Here is an 18,232-nt window from a genome sequence, read left to right on the forward strand (position 1 = left end):
ATCACCGCCTTCTGATGCAGGCATATGGTTAGCGGGCTGTTTGTAAAGCAAGGGTTCCAGCCTACGGATGAGGATCTGTTTTGTGACTTGTGGAACCTTCTGTGACGGAGCTGCCCGCACCTCCCGCTGTCGTCCTCTGTATGGAGGGAAGGGCTGTGCTTTACGTCCCTCCCCAGCCTGATCCCCCACCACCCGCAGTGACCTCAGACAGCCAGGAAATGAAAAGACTTCTCCCAGGAAACACAAGATCCAAGGTGTCAACTCTTACAGCTGTTCGTTCCGATACTGAAAAGCTCAGCTAGCTGTAAGTGTTACGTCCTTGGGGAGATAACAGGGAAATCTTACTTTCTAAAATTTGTCTTCTAGCTTCCAAAGGAAAATTGCCGATTAAGTGGATGGCTCCAGAGTCCATCAATTTTCGACGTTTTACCTCAGCTAGTGACGTGTGGATGTTTGGTGAGTGTTTTGAAAAGTTTTTTTTTTTTTTTACGAACTATATAAATTTTACAAAATAAACTTACCATCTCAGTCCAGAATAGGTAGATTTGCCTCCCCTTACCTGGCCACCTCCTTCGTCAGGCTTCCTCCTTGGTTCATTCGACAGGCACCCGTGCTTGTGGAGCGTGCTCCTCCTGCTCGTCCCTCTCTTCCTTTTTGTCCCCCTTCGCTTTCCTTTCCTCACCAGGGTGATACCTTGTCTCTTCTTTCTCTCTTCCCCTTTGCCGTCTCAGTCATGCCTGTCACGGGAGTGACTATTCACCTCGAGCCAGTACTTGAGACACTGGGCTCAGCCCTTCAAGAGCATTTCTGTCGGGCCTAGGGCAGCCCCCCACCCAGTGCATCTTGGGTTGTGCTCAGTGCCTTCATGCAGGACTCACCTCGATGCAGGAAAGATGATCCTTTCTCCTCTGTAGTTTCTACTCTTTAAGGCCTAGTCTGTCCTTTCCTGCAAGGTAGACCTCCCCTTCCTGCTCCTCCTTCTAATTCTTTTTTGCTCTGATGTGGATTATTACAACACCTCCCCCACTGGTGTGAGATTATGGTTCTGGTTCATTGCATACTAATTAAACTACTTTATCCAAAATGGAAATTCACTCTTTATGTGGAAGGCACTCCCCACCCCTCGGCCCAGCTTTCCTCATTTACTCCTTCTGTCTGGAATACCTTTTATGGTGCCCCACTACACCTGCTGAAATCCTGTCCAACCTTCCAGGTCAACCTCGAATGACCCTTCTTCCCTGAAGTCTAACATAATGGCGCTCCACCAGACAGCAGCTCCCTTTCTGTCCTTCCCCAGCGCTTCCTCTCCGTTGTAGCCCTCACTTGGTGAGCTTGTACAGTGGCCTCGTGAGCACATTCTGTCGGTGGGCTGTATACCTCTTCAGAGGAGAGGCCCTGTTAGGTTACCTTCTTTCTTTTTCCTGTAAACAAAAGTCACTTAGTATATATATTCCATCAAGTAGGTGTTCTTAATTTGTTATCTGTTTACATGCTGGTTTTTAATAACCATCTAGCGCCTCAAGTGAGGCAAAGGCACTTTGAGTTAAACAGGAAATAGCAGGACATACTTAGAAAAAGCTCTGGAGTCGAGTGAATGTGAGTTCAAATCCCAGGACCTCCACATTACTGTCTAGCTTTTAGAGCAAGTCACTGGCCCTCTCAAGGAAATTGCATATTTCAAAGACCCTCAGATGCCCATTCATTTTCACATTTTAACATCTCTGGATCTGGGATGTGTCAAAATCAGTGACATTTTATAGTTGGTGTTAGCTGGGTGCTTTTTTTTTTTAACGGAACTTTCCTTGCCTGCTCTCATGTGACCTTTGTCAGTTCTGTTCACACAGTTATTAGTTTCAGGTATCGGTGACTTTAAAAACGCTCTTACAGTGAGAATAAAATAATTGTAAGAGGTAAGAATTGTATCATAGTTTAGTTGACAGCGTTTTTCCCCTTTTCTTGATCACATAATGATGTATCTTATAATCAGTGGAAGGAGCCCTGGTAGCACAGTGGTTAAGCACTCAGCTACTAACAGAAAGGTCAGCTGTTTGAACCCACCCAGCGGCTCCTCTGGAGAAAGGACCTGGCGATCTACTCCCATAAACATTGCAGCCTAGGAAATGCTATAGGGCACTTCTGCTCTGGCACGTGGGTCCTTGAGTGGGATTCGACTCAGCAGCCCGTAACACCACCATAATCAGTGGCATCCTAAGTTTGATGAAGTACAGTATTTAAAGAAATGTCAGCCTAAGGATAATGTATGTAAACTGCAAAGAAGCGTGCCAGGGACATAGCAAGCATTGAAGAAATGATACTCGGTATTTCATTGTTATTACTGATAGTACTCAGACTCCTGGTGAGAAACAGAACTGAGGCATTATTTTTATCAAAGACTCTTTACTTTGAAATTATTGGCATTTCGGCTAATCTCAGAACGCAGTTCCCACTGCTGTGGTAGTGGTAGTTAGGTAGGTAGCGCTCATGCAGAGACAAAGACACGGTTCCCCTTCCCTCTGGGGACCAGTTTTCCGGGGGAGGCTTTGTAACGGGAGTAGATCTGAGGACAAGAACTTCTCCCAGGGGACAATCGAGAAAAGCTTGGTAGAGGAACTTACGTTACAAACGTACCTAAAAAGAGGAGTGTCTGCGAAGAAGAGAAGAAAGGGCATCACGATGGAAAATTCAGCCTTAGCAGAGGCATCTTTGTGGCTTGCTGGGTGGTGGCAGGAAGCCCAGGGCGGCCACCGTGTGGAGTGAAGACAACAAGATGCTAGGGGCAACCAGCATCTGCGTCTTCTGCTTCCTTTTTTCCTTACTACATCACATGGTCATCTTTCTCCATCTTAGTGCTTTTGTTTGTGGTTTGAAAGGTGAGATCTTATGTGTTACTTGGAAGATACTGAGAAAGTATTTGATTCCCTGAGGGGGAAGAGTGCAGGCCAGTGTTGCGAGGCCTTACCAACACTGTGGATCTTGTGGCCCAGAGATCTCCTGTGGAGAAAGCAGCAACTGGCTAGCAGACAACCCAGGTGGTAACGCCAGTCTGCACCCGGGCAAGGCTGGAGCAGCCTTGTTAAGGGAGATAGAGGAATAAGTAGGTTGAGGTTGGCAGTGGATTAAAGTGGGGAAAATATCTTTTAAAATTCATTCAGCTTTTTCTGCTGGCTCGTTGAAATACCATGAAATTCCACTGTGGCTGGTAGGCTATTTTCTAATACGGGATTTTCAGGGAAATCAGCCTTAGAAAAATTGTGACTTTTTCCTTGGTAATAATTCACCATTTCACTGTTTGTGTCATATTGGTGTCGCTGTTCTTGTCTTGTAATAGAGCTCATTAAACATTACTCAGCTTAGATGATTTGCCCGGATCACACAGCAGCTACTCTAGGGCCAACTGTGACGTTACTGCTGAGACCTGGGAATCCCAACCTTCATGCTAAATTCACTGTTATTTTTTCATTCCCACTTCACAGGTGTGTGTATGTGGGAGATTTTGATGCATGGTGTGAAGCCTTTTCAAGGAGTGAAGAACAATGATGTGATCGGTCGGATTGAAAATGGGGAGAGATTACCAATGCCTCCAAATTGTCCTCCTACCCTCTACAGCCTTATGACGAAGTGCTGGGCCTATGACCCCAGCAGGCGGCCCAGGTTTACTGAACTTAAAGCGCAGCTCAGGTAGGAGCAAGGGTGGAGAGGCCTGGAGGGGGGCAGGTGTGGCTGCTTCTCCTCACCTGCAGTGCTAGCATCTTCAGATCGTTTCACCCGTACGTCTGAGGCTGAAGGCATTCTTGTGCAAAGATTTCATTTTTAAGTTGATGTACATTTCTTTTTACCTTGCTGGAGTACGGCTTAAAATCTTTAAAGTTCAGACTATGCTCAGGTCTCTCTCCTCGAGCTCTAACTGACTCGGCGTGGCTCACACGGCCCAGAACATTGGATCCTGCTTCTCTCCCCACTCTCGTCTCCCACCACTCCTTCCTGTCCCCACGCTCTTTGCTCCTGCAGTACCTAACTGCTTACACTTGCATTACATGTCTACACACCCCTTCCTCCCCCTTGCTCTGTTCGCGCAGTACCTGACTACCTACACTCCCGTTACACGTCCACGTACTCCTTCCTCCCCCTGCTCTATTCCCGCAGTACCTGACTACTTATACTCCAGTTACATGTCCACACGCTCCTTCCTCCCCTGTGCTGTTCCCTGTTCCCATAGTACCTGACTACATACACTCCCGCTACACGTCCACACGCTCCTTCCTCCCCCTGCTCTGTTCCCGCAGTACCTGACTACTTACACTCCCGTTACACGTCCACATGCTCCTTCCTTCCCCGTGCTCTGTTCCCGCAGTACCTAACTACTTAACGCTTACATTACACGTCCACATGCTCCTTCCTCCCCCAGTGCTCCACTCCCGCAGTACCTGGCTACCTACACTCCCGTTACACGTCCACACGCTCCTTCCTCCCCCACGCTCTGTTCCCACAGTACCTGACTACCTGCACTCCCGTTACATGTCCACATGCTCCTTCTTCCCCCACACTCTGTTCCCACAGTACCTAGCTACTTACACTCCCGTTACGTGTCCACACGCTCCTTCCTCCCCCGCGCTCTTTTCCTGCAGTACCTGCCTACCTACACTTCCGTTACATGTCCACACCCTCCTTCCTCCCCCACACTCTGTTCCCACAGTACCTAGCTACTTACAGTCCTGTTACACGTCCACACGCTCCTTCCTCCCCCCACGCCCTGCTCCCGTAGTACCTGACTACCTACACTCCTGTTACACGTCAACTCGTTCCTTCCTTCCCCCATGCTCTTCTCTCCTGTGGTACCTGAGTACTTATACTCCCGCTACATGTCCACATGCTCCTTCCTCTCCCAGCACTCTTTGCTCCTGTAGTACCTGACTCTGTCTCCCATTACACATCCATGTCTACACACTCCTTCCTCTCGCAGCACTCTTTGCTCCTGCAGTACCCGTTTCTCCCATTACATGTCCACATGCTTCTTCCTCTCCCCACACTCTGCTCCTGCAGTACCTGACTGTTTTTCCCGTTACACGTCTGCATCCACTCACTCCTTCCTCTCCGGGAAGTGCCTTTCCCCACCTCTGCCACCTGATAAACTCCCACACAGTCTTAAGAATCCACTTCAGATGTTGCCTCCTGAGGAAACCTTCCTAATCAGCCCCAGCCCCAAAGAGACAGCCACTCCTTTGGCACCTTCTGAATACTTCTCTTGTTATATTTAAAGCCCCACGTTGCTTGTTCAGTTGCCACTGCCCCGTACTGTGTGCTAGGCACTGTGAAGCCTCAGCCCCTGGGTGAGCACAGAGGGCCGTGTGGTGTGACAAACCTCTCCAAGGACAAGTCTGCACAGGGGCCACCTTACTCCCTGGCAACAAGAGTGTCCTCTCTACTGTCTGGTGCCTGCTGAACACGACACTCTGGGTGTCAGCTGTGCTTGCTCATTTCTGTTCCCCCAGCGCTGAGCTCAGCACTTGGCACCTCATAAATGCTCAGCAAACATTTGTTGAATTAGAGTCTACACTGAGACCTAGCGTTTTAACAAAAAGTATACTTTAATATGATACCTGGGCATGGATGAGAGCCTGGTTACAAACCACCACCAGGGTTTGATGTGGTGATGTGTGCTGCGTTGCCGGGTTTCACATTTGGGGAGCTTCCCTGATTCCGTGAGATTTTTTTCTCTTTTACTTGATGAATTTTAGTCTTCTCGCCCCCGCCCCCACCATGAAAATCACCAAACATCAGGGTCCAAAGATCCTGAAAGGCCATCTAGCCCAGCCTCCCACTTAGTACTTGGATCTCGTAGACATCCTGTCACGCCTCGTCTTTGGGCAGCTTGGTAGACACATTTCCTTACCAGGAGAAGGTCTCCTGGAAGAAGTAAGACTGACAGGTAGATATATAAAAGATCCTGCAGTATTCGTTAAGCACCAGCTTTGTCCTAAGTAGGTTCTGTGGATTCAACAGTAAACAGACCCAGAGAATTTAGTCTAGTGGGAGAGACAGAAGTAAACGGTTATTTGTGATAACAGCGTGATCAACCCACCACAGGAAGGAGGGCAGAGGGTTCTTCCTGTCCTCCATTGACTCTCACCCACTGGCCTGGTTCCACTTTCTGGGACCCCGTAGAACAACTCTACTCTGCCCTTCATGTGACAGGCCTTCCGATAATTCTGGACAGCTTTCTTAACTCTTCTAAGGCTTCTTCAAGCTACAAGTCCCCAGTGCCTTTTTCTCATATAATTTAATTATATATTCTCTTACTGTTGGAGCTGGTTTTTGAAAATGCTTTATTTCTTGTTTTGCTCCTGAACTATTATGTTCCTTCTTGACGTTTCCATGGAATTGGACAGTGCCATCCTTGGGGTTTCTGTCAGCCTATCTCCCTGGCTTGTCCTTCACCTCATTGACTTGCTGTTCCCTTGCCCCACTGTGAGTGTTGGCCAAATCTCTGCCCTCGGCCGCTGCCTCTTTTCTCTCAGCTCTCTTCCTGGTTATCATACCCATTTACGTGGCTTCACTTCTCACCTCTCTGTGTCTTTAGTTTCTGTCCTGCCCTTTTCTTACAAGTCCCAGGCCTACATTTTAAGTTGCCAGCTGGACATCGTGTTTATCCAAAAAGCAAAGCTGTCACCTTCTTTAAGCCAACCCTTTCTCCACCCCTCCTATAGGTTAAAATGTTACCTTTGTCTTCACCTCCATCTTGAGGTCTCCCACACCCCACCCTGTCTATCCCCAGCTCTCCTAGCAGCCAGAGCACCCTTCCTGCAGGGTCTGCAGATCCAGTCTCCCCCGTAACTGCTCCCTCCACCCAGGTGCTTCTTCTGTCTGTCTTCTGGAAACATTACTGTGAAAAATTAACTCCCTTGCTCAAAACAACTTCCACTGGGTTCCTGCCTCCTTGGCCAGTGAAGGTGTCTTGGGTTACTCCTTCCCTTACAGCCTTCTCACACACACCACAGCAAAGTGACTATACGTCCCGGCCAGGGAGGCCACCCATTTTCACCTGCTGCAGCCCCTCTGCCCACCTAGGCTTCTTTACATGCTGCCTCTTCCACAATATCCCAGCTGGCGAGCCTTCATCCCAACTCTCCAATCGCTTTTTTCTTCTTGTTGTACTTACCACTGCTGCCAAGACGGCGGCTCTCCTTTGTTCACCTCAGTTCCACAAACCCTGCTGGGCACCTCCAGTAGCTGTGAGCACCCCAGGTGGCTCTGCCTGTTGCTGGTCACGGGGGCAAAGATGACTGAGACACTCTTCCTGCCCTCGAGGAGCTCACAGTCTAGTATGTGCCATCCCCTACTAGACTGAAGCTCCTTGAGGACAGGGGTCGTCACACTCACCTCCGTGTCGCCTGCACGTCCTGGCCTGGAGCCTGTGCGAAGGGGGACCCTCACTGGATGCCACCCCTACTAGTCTGAGGCTCACTGAGGACAGGTCTACACTCACCTCCTGGCCTGGCGCCCGTGCAGAGGGGGACCCTCACTGAATGCCACCCCTGCTAGACCAAGGCTCCTTGAGGGCAGGTCTACGCTCACCTCCTGGCCTGGAGCCTGTGCGCAGGGGGGACCCTCACTGAATGCTACCCCTGCTAGACCGAGGCTCCTTGAAGACAGGTCTACACTCACCTCCTGGCCTAGAGCCTGTGCTCAGGGGGACCCTCAACTGAATGCCACCCCTGCTAGACTGAGGCTCACTGAGGACAGGTCTACACTCACCTCCTGGCCTGGAGTCTGTGTGCAGGAAGACCCTCACTGAATACCACCCCTACTAGACCAAGGCTCACTGAGGACAGGTCTACACTCACCTCCTGGCCTAGAGCCTGTGCGCAGGGGGACCCTCTCTGAATTAAGGGCTTAGAGCACGTACGCTGATTTTAGCATTAACCTAAGGAAGTTGAAGGTAAATTAGCTCCAAACACTCCCCAAAATATATTTTTAGAAGTAAATATAATTGTTTTTAAAACACACCTAGACTATCATTTGTGGCTGTCTTCTTGCATGCAGCTAGCACAGGTGATTGAGTGCGCACTTACTCTGTGGTGTTCTGTTTCAGTCAGAAATGGAGTTTAACTTTGCATTTTGAACAAAATTTACAATATGGCTATAAAATAGACCAATAAAATTTAACTTTATAAGTAGGTTATTTTATTCAGCTTTTAAATTTTTTCATTTTAAAATCTCCAAGATTTTAATAAAGAAATAAATGTTTCCCAAATCCCATTCTCCCTCTCTACCTTAAAAGAAAATACTGTAGAAAAAATAAATTTGGAAAAAAAAATACTGTAAGTAGACTCAAATTACTGTGGGATTTTTTTAAGCAGGCTGTATACTCAATTTAGGAAACCCTGGTGGCACAGTGGTTAAGAGCTACGGCTGCTAACTAAAAGGTTGGCAGTTTGAATCTACCAGGTGCTCCTTGGAAACTCTATGGGGAAGTTCTCCTCTGTCCTGTAGGGTCGCTATGAGTGGGAATCAACTTTATGGCAGTGGGTTATACTCAGTTTATCTGTATGAGTTGAGAAAAGTAGCTTTTGTGATGGAGCTTGTTGAGTGAAGTCATGGGAAAAGTACTTGGTCCTACTTGTGTGGATTGATCGATGACTGAAGGAGCCTGTTCTTGTGGCATCCTGTTTCATGGTCAGGTATGAATTCATTTAGAAGTAGATTTAGATTAACCGTTGGATGGCCTGTTACCAAGTATGAAAAATTCCTTGCCAAGAATATTTTTAATACAATCCCCTATGATATTTTCTCCAAATATGTACTTGAGTTTTTGTGCTTTACAACCAGCAGGTAATAAGCGTGTACTAAATATTTTTCGAGTGAAAAAAATAACTAAGTCCCTGGTTAATTCATCTAAATTCTTTCTTAGGTACTGTACCAAACAACGCATGATACACAGATTTGGTATTTGCCCTTTTGGAGCTGAAATTCAAAAATTGTGTTTGCCTGCTATACTCTCCCCCAAGGCAGTGTGCCACTGTAAAAAAAAGGTGTCACTTTTATCTCAAATCAGAGAAACACTTTAAGGCATTGTTAAGTTTCTTTAATACTTTCTAGGAAAATAAAGACAATAAACAAAATTTTGGGGTATTTAACTTTCTGTTAAGGTATAATAATCATATCCAAAAGTGAACAGCTCGATAGATTTTCACAAATTGGACACGCTTTATGTAACCAGCATCCAGATCAAGACACCAGCATCACCAGCCCTCCAGAAACCTACCAAACGCCCTTTCCAGCCACTGTTCATGCCCCATAGACGCACCTTGCTGACCATGGACTGGTTTTGCTTGTTTTTATGTAAACGGTATCACTCAGTAGGTTACTTTCTTGACTTTGGTATGTTTTGCCAGATGTTTAGTTTGTGAGCTTATCCGTGGTCCTCAGGTAGTTGTACTTGGCTGTCATTGCTGTGTGGTGTTCCGTTTGTGAACATTCTAGAGTAACCTATCCATTCTACTGTTGTGGGAATTTGGTACTTTCCAATTTGATAAACCCTCCAGGTGTGTCAGGATGAGTGCTCTGTGAACGCGTGTACAGAAAGTTCCCGGGGAGGGTATATTGCCCAGAGTGGAATTGCTAGGTCAGAGGTTCTGCGTGTATTTGGCTTTAGTGGATACTGCCAGTTTTCCAAGTCAGTACAGCAGTTTACACAGCTCCCAGCAACACATATAAGTTCCACTTGCTTCAGCCATGGGATTTTTTTTCCAGACCTTTGGGAATTTACTACTTGTTTCTAAGCAAACCATTTTCTGCACATGTGAGGGTTAAGGTACGAGAATATAAGTGGTGTGTGGACAAATTTACCTCAGTTTTATATCCTGAATGAGCACTGGTGCTGTTAGTGTCGCCTCAGAAGCTGTCTCCCACCCCCTAGCTCTTCGCTGAACCTGGGTAGCAGTGCCCTGAGGACCGTTCGCAAGTGCTCCATCGGCAAGTCTCCATCCTGCGCAGTCAGCTCTATCAGTCACCACAGTAAGAGCCAGCATTTACGGAGCCAGGCTCTGTGCCAACAGCGGTCACGTGATTCTCTTACCTGCACAGCCCTCTGAGATGCAGGCAGTATTAGCACCATCCATTTACAGATGAGGAAACTGAGGCTCAGTATGGTCAGGTGCCTGGCCTGAGTTGGAGCTTGAGCTTCCAGCTGTCACCATTCCCCTTGCTTGGCCACAAGTCACGAAGTGCTCTCTGCTAGGATCTTGACTGGGGAGCAAGCTGTTAATATCGTTTAGTCAGTTAAAAAGAAAGAAAAGATACAAGGAATCCCTGAAGCTGGTGCCCTTTCACTATTTGAGTATCAACCAGAGGACGCCTCGAAAGGAATGGCAGCATGGCGGGTCTGGGGAAGGCGCCAGCTTGAGGGCGTTGAAGCACTGTGACAGTTTCACGGTTCTTGTTCTGTTAGTTGCGTTTGCCTGTTGTCTTGTGTGGAATGTGCTGCACTTTACTGCTGTGGCCCCAGGGACCGCAGGTGGAGCAGGGGAAGTTTGGAGCTTTTGATAGGGAGAGGGAGGCTCTCCAGTGGCGACTCTGGGTCAGCGGGAGCCAAGCCCCAGCATCGGTCCACATCTGCACAGCTTTCTGCTGGGGACCCATCCTGTGCAGGGCTGCATCTCCAGCTCCGGGGCTGCTGGGGGCCTTTTTGTTTGGGGGTGTTTGTTTTAACTTACCGTTGTCATGTTTTGTTTCTTAACCCTCCAAAGCTGGCCTTTGGGAGAACCTGCTTGGGCAGGGCTATAACTTACCTCAGAGGGCTGCAAGGTACACTTACTGCGTTTTCTTCACATTGGGTCTCAGTGTCATAGCCACGTGAAGTTACAGAGAATCTCAGGATTACAAACTGTATTTCTTTTGGCCTGTGAGACTGCCAGCTCAGGCTCTTCTTGTTGTTAGGTGACATCACGTTGGTTCCGACTTGTAGCAACCCACAGGACAGAGTAGAACTGACCCCATAGGGTTTCCAAGGTGCGGCTGGTGGATTTGAACTGCTGACCTTTTGGTTAGCAGCCACACTCTTAACCACTGCACTGCCAGGGCTCCCGCTAGCGATCCCTTAAACGGTGAGTGTGTGCAGGAGTACATGTGTCAGAATGTGTGTAGGTGTGCATGTGTGTCATCTACGTAAGTACCAGCACAGAAGATGCTTGAGGTGGAGGAGTTTAGCCAGGTGTTTGGGGTCATATGATCATGAAGGTTGAATTTTTCAAAGATGGTGACCTGTGGTATATTACTTAACCTCCCTGTAAAATACTACCCACATTCTTGTTTTCAGGATGCAGTGAGACAGTGCGGCTAAACTGTAAGTTGTGTGTGGCTCACAGCAGGTACACACTAAGTGCCAGCTGCTTGACTAGTGGTAACAACAAAGCTTTTTCCGAAGATCTATGGGTTTATAAGATTATTACCTGGGGAGACAGAAAGTTACCAGTTACCATTAACCGTTCCGGGGAAGGAGGCTAATTATTTGAATTTCATTTTGAGATAAGCAGACACAAAACTGTTAGGAGTTTGAGCTCTGGAGTCACACAGGTCTGAGTTGGAGTCCTGGCACCATCAACTCCTTGTCCTTGGAGAACATTGTTAAGCCTCGTTGTCTTTGTAAAACGGGGCTGCTCTCTAGGGCTCTTGTGGAATGTAAAGAAGGTGGTGTACATAGCCTACTTAGTACATAGGAGGTGCTTTCGAAGCGTCAGCTGTTATTACCAGATATCAAGATACAGCACCCATCTCTTTGGACACTTTATAGATGCCTTACAGAGACATGGGTTTTAAACTGTTCATTGGGGAGCAGCGTGTTACGTCAGTTGTATCAAATCCTGTTTGCTTCTTCAGTTGTCCTACAGTGTAAATGCTGAATTAGAAGCTCCCAGTCTGATTAATGGCACGCGGTTGCTTGTACTTCTCTGTGGGGTTTTTTTTTTTTTTAAGTGGTTTTGTATTTGCTTCCAAAATTCCTTTCAAAGGTGGTATCTAAATTCCTCCTTAGTCATCTTGCCAGTATTTGCCTTCCCGTTGCTGCTTAATCAGGTCTCCATACCTACAGGTGGTATCTAGAAGAGTCATCGGTGTTACCCTTACGTATGTCTTAAAATGCTCACAGCGTTTGATCTTTAAGGTATTTTTGGTTCTTAGCCTTACCAGTAATAAAAAGTAAATGTTGTTGTTCTGACTCAAAGCGACCCTGTATACAACAGAACGGAACATTGCCAAGTCCTGCACCATCGTCACAATCGTTGTTATGGTTGAGCCCATCGTTGGCAGCTACTGCGTCAATCCATCGCATTAAGGGTCTTCCTCTTTTTTGCTGACCCTCTACTTTACCAAGCCTGATGTCCTTCTCCAGGGACCAAGCCCTCCTGACAACATGTCCAAAGTATGTGAGACATAGTCTAGCTATCCTTGCTTCTAAGGAGCGTTTTGGTTGTACTTCTTCCAAGACAGATTTGTTCGTTCTTTTGGCAGTCTGTGGTGTATTTAGTATTCTTCTCCAACACCGCAATTCAAAGGCGTCAGTTCTTCTTCGGTCTTCCTTATTTGTCATCCAGCTTTCACATGCATAGGAGGCGATCGAAAATACCATGGCTTGGGTCAGGCGCACCTTAGTCTTCAAGGTGACATCCTTGCTTTTCAGCACTTTAAAGAGATGTTTTGCAGCAGATTTTCCCGATGCGATGGGTCTTTTGATTTCTTGACTGTGGCTTCCATGAGTGTTGATTGTGGATCCAAGTAAAATGAAATCCTTGACAACTTCAGTCTTTTCTCCTTTTATCATGATGTTGCTTATTGGTCCAGTTGTGAGGATTTTTGTTTTCTTTATGTTGAGGTGTGATCCATACTGAAGGCTGTGGTCTTTGATCTTCATTAGTAAGTGCTTCAAGTCCTCTTCCCTTTCAGTAAGCAAGGTTGTGTCATCTGCATAACGCAGGTTGTTGATGAGTCTTCCTCCAATCCTGATGCCCTGTCCTTCTTCATATAGTCCAGTTCCTCGGAGTATTTGCTCAGCATACAGATTGAATAGGTATAGTGAAAGGATACAGCCCTTACACACACCTTTCCTGACTTTAAACCATGCTGTATCCCCTTGGTCTGTTTGAGCAACTGCCTCTTGATCTATGAACAGGTTCCTCATGACCAGAATTAAGTGTTCTGGAGTTCCAGTTCTAAAAAAGTAAGCAGTAAATAGTAGATCTAAGTTTAATAGAAACAAGTGAGATTCAAATGGCTTCTGCTGAACCTTCTGTCTCCATGACTGTTACCTAAGGGCCAGGCTTGCCCTTGACTGGTTCCCACCCACAGCAGACATGCAGAGTGTTGCATGCAGCTGTCACAGTTACACCGCCATAGTTTGGTTTTCTGTGAGGGAAGCAAATTTCCAGTGAGATTGAAACGTGTTTTCATAAAAACTGGTCTCTTTAGATTCACAGATCATTTTCACATTTATTACCTTATTTAAACTTCACAGCAACTCCTAAGGATGGGTATCATCACCATTTCACTCGAGGAACCTGAGGCTTAGAAAAGTCTTAGGACCTGCCCTGGACTCTACAGCTAACGGCCTCGTCTTCTGACTCTAAGACCAGCATTGTCTCCTGTTGATGTATCTCCATGTGCCCTCCTCTCACTTCATGGATCCCTGTCCCCCATCCTTCCTGTATTTCTCTGTGTCCTACTCAGTTCTCCCCACTTGTCTTGGTTTGTGAAAAGAGTCCTCTGACTAGATGAAGTCTACAATTACCTTTCAGCTGTAGGCCACGCATTTACTGTTAACAACCCCCCAAACCCCACCTTCAGAACTCACAGCGAAATGCTTAGACTTACCCCAGTAGCCACCATAATTCCCTCCCATCAGTTCTGCTTCTGTTACCATTTCTCCTCTCCCCAGTTTTCTCTCTACTTGTTCTGAGTCCCCCTACACTGGGCTTTGCCTCCAGGGTTATCATCCCTAAAGCTTTAAAGAAGACTAGAGCAGACATGAATGCCCTTCTCTTCCTCTTCCGGAGAATGAAGCATCAGTCAGTGACTCTAGTTGCTTCCCTCCTCTACTTCAGCTAACAAAGGGGCAAGGGAAAAGAATCGGACGGAAGAAAACAAGTTTAGGAACACTGGCTCCGTATCAACAGCCAAGTTAACGTGTACCTAAAGCCAAGGGAGAGAGAAGCAGGAGTCTTCTGTGGTTGGATCGTTAATTCTTGGCCAAGAGCCTTTGGTACTTTGAAGCCAGTAGCTTATCTCTGTACATACCTCTTTCTCTCCCTTAACCAAGCAAAACCAAAACCCGTTGCCATTGAGTCGATTCCAACTCCTAGCGATCCTACAGGACAGAGGAGAACTGCCCCCTAGGGTTTCCAAGGCAGTAATCGTTACAGGAGCAGGCTGCCACGTCCTTCTTCTGCAGAGCAGGTGGTGGGTTTGAACCACCGACCTTGTCGGTTAGCAGCTGAGTGCGTTAACACTGTGCCACCCGGGCTGCTTCCCCCGTAGCCGCCCCCTCCAAGTTCCGCATTCACTAATCTCTTTTGCGTCGTATTTTCAGTGGCTGCTCTGGGAACTTCAGTGTGTGGTCAGCGTTTCACAGCCTGCTTAGAGTTCACAATTACACCTAATGTAAAATATGGGAACCTTGGTGGCGTAGTGGGTAAGTGCTGCGGCCGCTAACTAAAAGGTCGGCAGTTCAAATCAGCAGGCGCTCCTTGGAAACTCTACGTGGGACAGTTCTACTCTGTCCTTGTAGGGTCGCTATGAGTCGGAATCAACTCGACAGCAGTGGGTTTGGTTTTTTGTTTGTTTTTTAATGTAAAAAATAGAAAGCTTGCAACTCTAGCAATCCGGTATCCATCCCTTGATCCATTATGCCATGGCTGTCATATATATTACATTTCCGTGTGTCATTGATCCCACAAAAAAGATTATAATGTTTGCTTTAAACAGAATTTTAAAAAAAAGTTGGGGGGGATGGAATAGTCTTTCCCATTCACCCCAAGTTTACCAGTGTTCTTCATTCTTTCCTAAAAATTTTATTTCCATGTGGCTCCCAATCAGCTTGAAGAACTTTCTGTCACATTTCTTGTGGTGCAGATCTGTTGGTGGCAGGTTCCAGTAGTTTTGTTTTAAATGAAAATGTCCTTATTTTCACTGGTTATAGGATTCTGGTTTGACAGGGGTTTGAGTTTTTTGTTTCTTTCTTTCAATACTTTAAGAATTTTCCTCCACAGCCTACGGACTTATGTGGTTTCGAATGAGAAGTTAGTGGTCATTCACATCATCATGCTTCTGTATGCAGAGTGGCTGCCTTCACGGTTTTCTTTCTCTTTGTATTTCGGCAGCTGGACTAGGATGTGTCTGGATGTGGTTTTCACTGTATTGATCACGCTTGGACTTCACTGGACCTCCTGATTCTGTAAAGTTCTGTTTGTTCGTTTGTTTGTTTGAGCAGTCAGTGAACTTGGCTGATTTCAAATTCAAACTCTTTCTCCCTGCTGTGGGAGCCAGTTCAAATCTCAGCTCACTTCCAGCCTTAGCTGGGCTGCTTGGTGTCTGCCCTGTGTGTCCAGGTTCAGAGGTCAGCCAGAGACTTGGGTAGAATTTGAACACAGAATTTGGGGCTCCCCCCTCTGACTTTCTTCTGATACCAGTCAGACAGGGGCGTGCCTCCTGGCTAGCAATGCCCTTCCCTTCTTCTAGTTCTTAGCTCCTTTCCAAAATCTGACTGCTTTGGGCTGCTCTCCCGTGCTTCCATATAGTTGTTCCTTACGTTCTAGCCAGGGTTTACAGTTGCTGTTTGCAAGAGGGTTGGTCAAATGAGAGTTCCTTATCCGTGCCAGAAATAGAAAGAGGTTACCATTTTAAAAGAAATCACTTTTTGTAGTTCTGGGGTGGGAAACACCACTACATCAAAATGCCATTTTTCCTGCAGTTTGAGGTCTCTGTATTCATGACCCTAGGTCTGCAGTCCACTGCGCACTTTTGTCAGATGCCCGCACCATAACGCTGTGGTTGGGGCAGTTGGCCATCTGCCACCCAGTGCCAGGTATGCCGTGCCCAGCCTCATCTCCAGTCCCAGACTGGTTTTCTGCAACGATACCAGGTTTTTTTTTTTTGTTATTGTTGTTAGAAAGTTCAATTCCATTCCTTTGTGGTGAGGCAATGTTGGATAATTAGAAGAGATCGTGTTTCAAAATTGGTATTCCCATGAACTGGCCAAAACAAGTCATTTCTCTCTTGGCTTTTTTCCCGTCCAATTTTATTGCTGCTCTTTCTCTGGATATTTTCCAGATTAGCCTAAGTAGCTGTTAACCCATGCTAATCTTACGTCCAAAGCAAATTTTATGATGTCATCCCTTTGTTCAAGCAATCAAAGTCTAATCTTAAAAAAGAAAAAAGACAAGGTTCTCCTCGTATAAAAGCAGGAGTGCTGTTTTGTCGTTTCAAGAGCAGAGGAGTAGTAGCTAACTGTCAGGAAAAATGCTTACAGAAATAAAATTGACCAAAATGCCTTTCTTTCCTGGTGGTGTATAAGGCAGGTAAAAATACAGACTTAACTAACACTTAATAGTTTTAATAAAAGTTTTTCGCATACTTTATTTCTACACCCTTTCAACAGAGAGGGCAGGTGTTACACTGTCATTATCTGGATGAGGAAGCAGGGTGAAATAGGCAGGGTTGCTTGTAGTTACATAACTGCCCAGATGCAGCTTAATAGCTGTCACCCATTCTGGGATGGCTTCAACATCATTTACTCAGGAATTACTGGCCTTTTCGATTCCTGAGACCGGTCTGTGTTGGAGATTTGTTTTTATTTGTGTCATTGTTCAATATTGGAAACGAGAACTAGGAGACCACTTTCCTTCTTGCCGTCACGTATACCTCATAAGTGAAATCGTGTCTTGTTGTTCCGGAACAGAAATGTGGAAAGACCGCCGTGCCAGCTTGTGGAGACTGTGAGGGCACACTTCACAGAGAGAGCTGCCCTCCAGGAGAAGAGAATCAGTTCAGAGAAGTGCATCGCCTAAACGTTTTCATGTTGTTTGTGATACAAGTTGATTACTGGGATGACTCTTCTGTTAAAGTGAGGGAAGTGAAAAATAAAGTTAAAGCCAGCATGGAGCACTGTACTCCCCGCTTCACTATTCTCTTCCTAGATGGGACCCATGTATGAACAAAGACATGATTATCAAGTGTTCTGGCGTTTGTTAAATGAAAAGTCTTGTGTTTTATTCTTTCATCTGGTCGCAAGTTTAAGACCTAAAAACTACCATCTAGGAAGGAACATGAGGGCTTATTGCCAGTTCACATTAGGCAGCTAAAAGCTTGCGAGTGGAATGTATTGCTACTAAAAATATTTGCAGTTTGGGAAAATATGCTTAAATTTGACCTCCCTTGACACTCTAGTTTATTGCTCTGGGTTCCTCAGCAGCTGTAAAGACAGATCCAGAAATGTCTCTGTGAGCACTCCCACTCCATCTATGGAATGGTCTTCCCATTGTGAAAACAGATATTTCTGTGAGTTATTTATACTCTTGGCTACTCTGAACAACAGATTACGGTTTCCCAGAAGCATTGTGGCATGGTATTTTTGGTACGAGAAGGAAGTACAGAGGTCAAGGGAACACGTTTCCCAGTTGCCGTGGCATTCTTTGAGTAACGAGACCGGCCTGCTCAATAACATAGATACTGTAATATGCAGGAGAAGTCAGATTCATGTCTTAATGACCACAGGACACTCACAACGTGAGTCCCATAGAACAGAGAGCCCACAAACAGGTCTATTGTGCTTCCATTTTAAGGGCCAGATGATTGAGATTTTTAGAGCAGTTGCTGGAAACCTGCTAACCAGGAATGTGGTCCTCCTTGGCCCATGCATGGTCTCAGGCTGGACCCCTGCTCCCATGACCATCCTACAGAAAGCAGCCTGAGGTTCTTTCCGTGTGTGGGAAGCTTGGCTCTACTGAGGGTGGCTTCGCTTGTTGATGCACCCGCTTTTCACTTACTAGGGTTCAGGGTCTGTGCTGATCCTGGGGCACAAAGATGGGTCTAGTGGGAGCAAAAGCCAGACAAACAGACATTTACAGTGCATTTTAACAAGAAGTCATCATGAGTCAGAGCCGACTAGTGGCAGCTGACAGCAGCAATTGAGCTAAACAGGAGTTTCTTTGGGAACACATAGGAGAGGAACATAAGCCAGCCTCGAGGG

The 18,232-nt window shown here is 46.4% G+C and overlaps 1 protein-coding gene across 17 annotated transcripts in view; it reads left to right on the forward strand.

Annotated features, from left to right (window-relative positions):
- Positions 1–18,232, forward strand: part of PTK2 (protein tyrosine kinase 2) — a 252,208-nt gene that overhangs the window by 197,971 nt on the left and 36,005 nt on the right. For all 17 annotated transcript variants that reach the window (XM_049854317.1, XM_049854311.1, XM_049854312.1 and 14 more), the window contains 2 exons: positions 367–456; positions 3,474–3,678. In XM_049854317.1, the coding sequence (XP_049710274.1) occupies positions 367–456; positions 3,474–3,678 (295 nt within the window). The remainder of the gene's footprint in view (positions 1–366; positions 457–3,473; positions 3,679–18,232) is intronic.

The sequence above is a fragment of the Elephas maximus genome, chromosome 15, assembly GCF_024166365.1.
Source record: "Elephas maximus indicus isolate mEleMax1 chromosome 15, mEleMax1 primary haplotype, whole genome shotgun sequence".
Lineage (NCBI taxonomy): Eukaryota > Metazoa > Chordata > Mammalia > Proboscidea > Elephantidae > Elephas > Elephas maximus.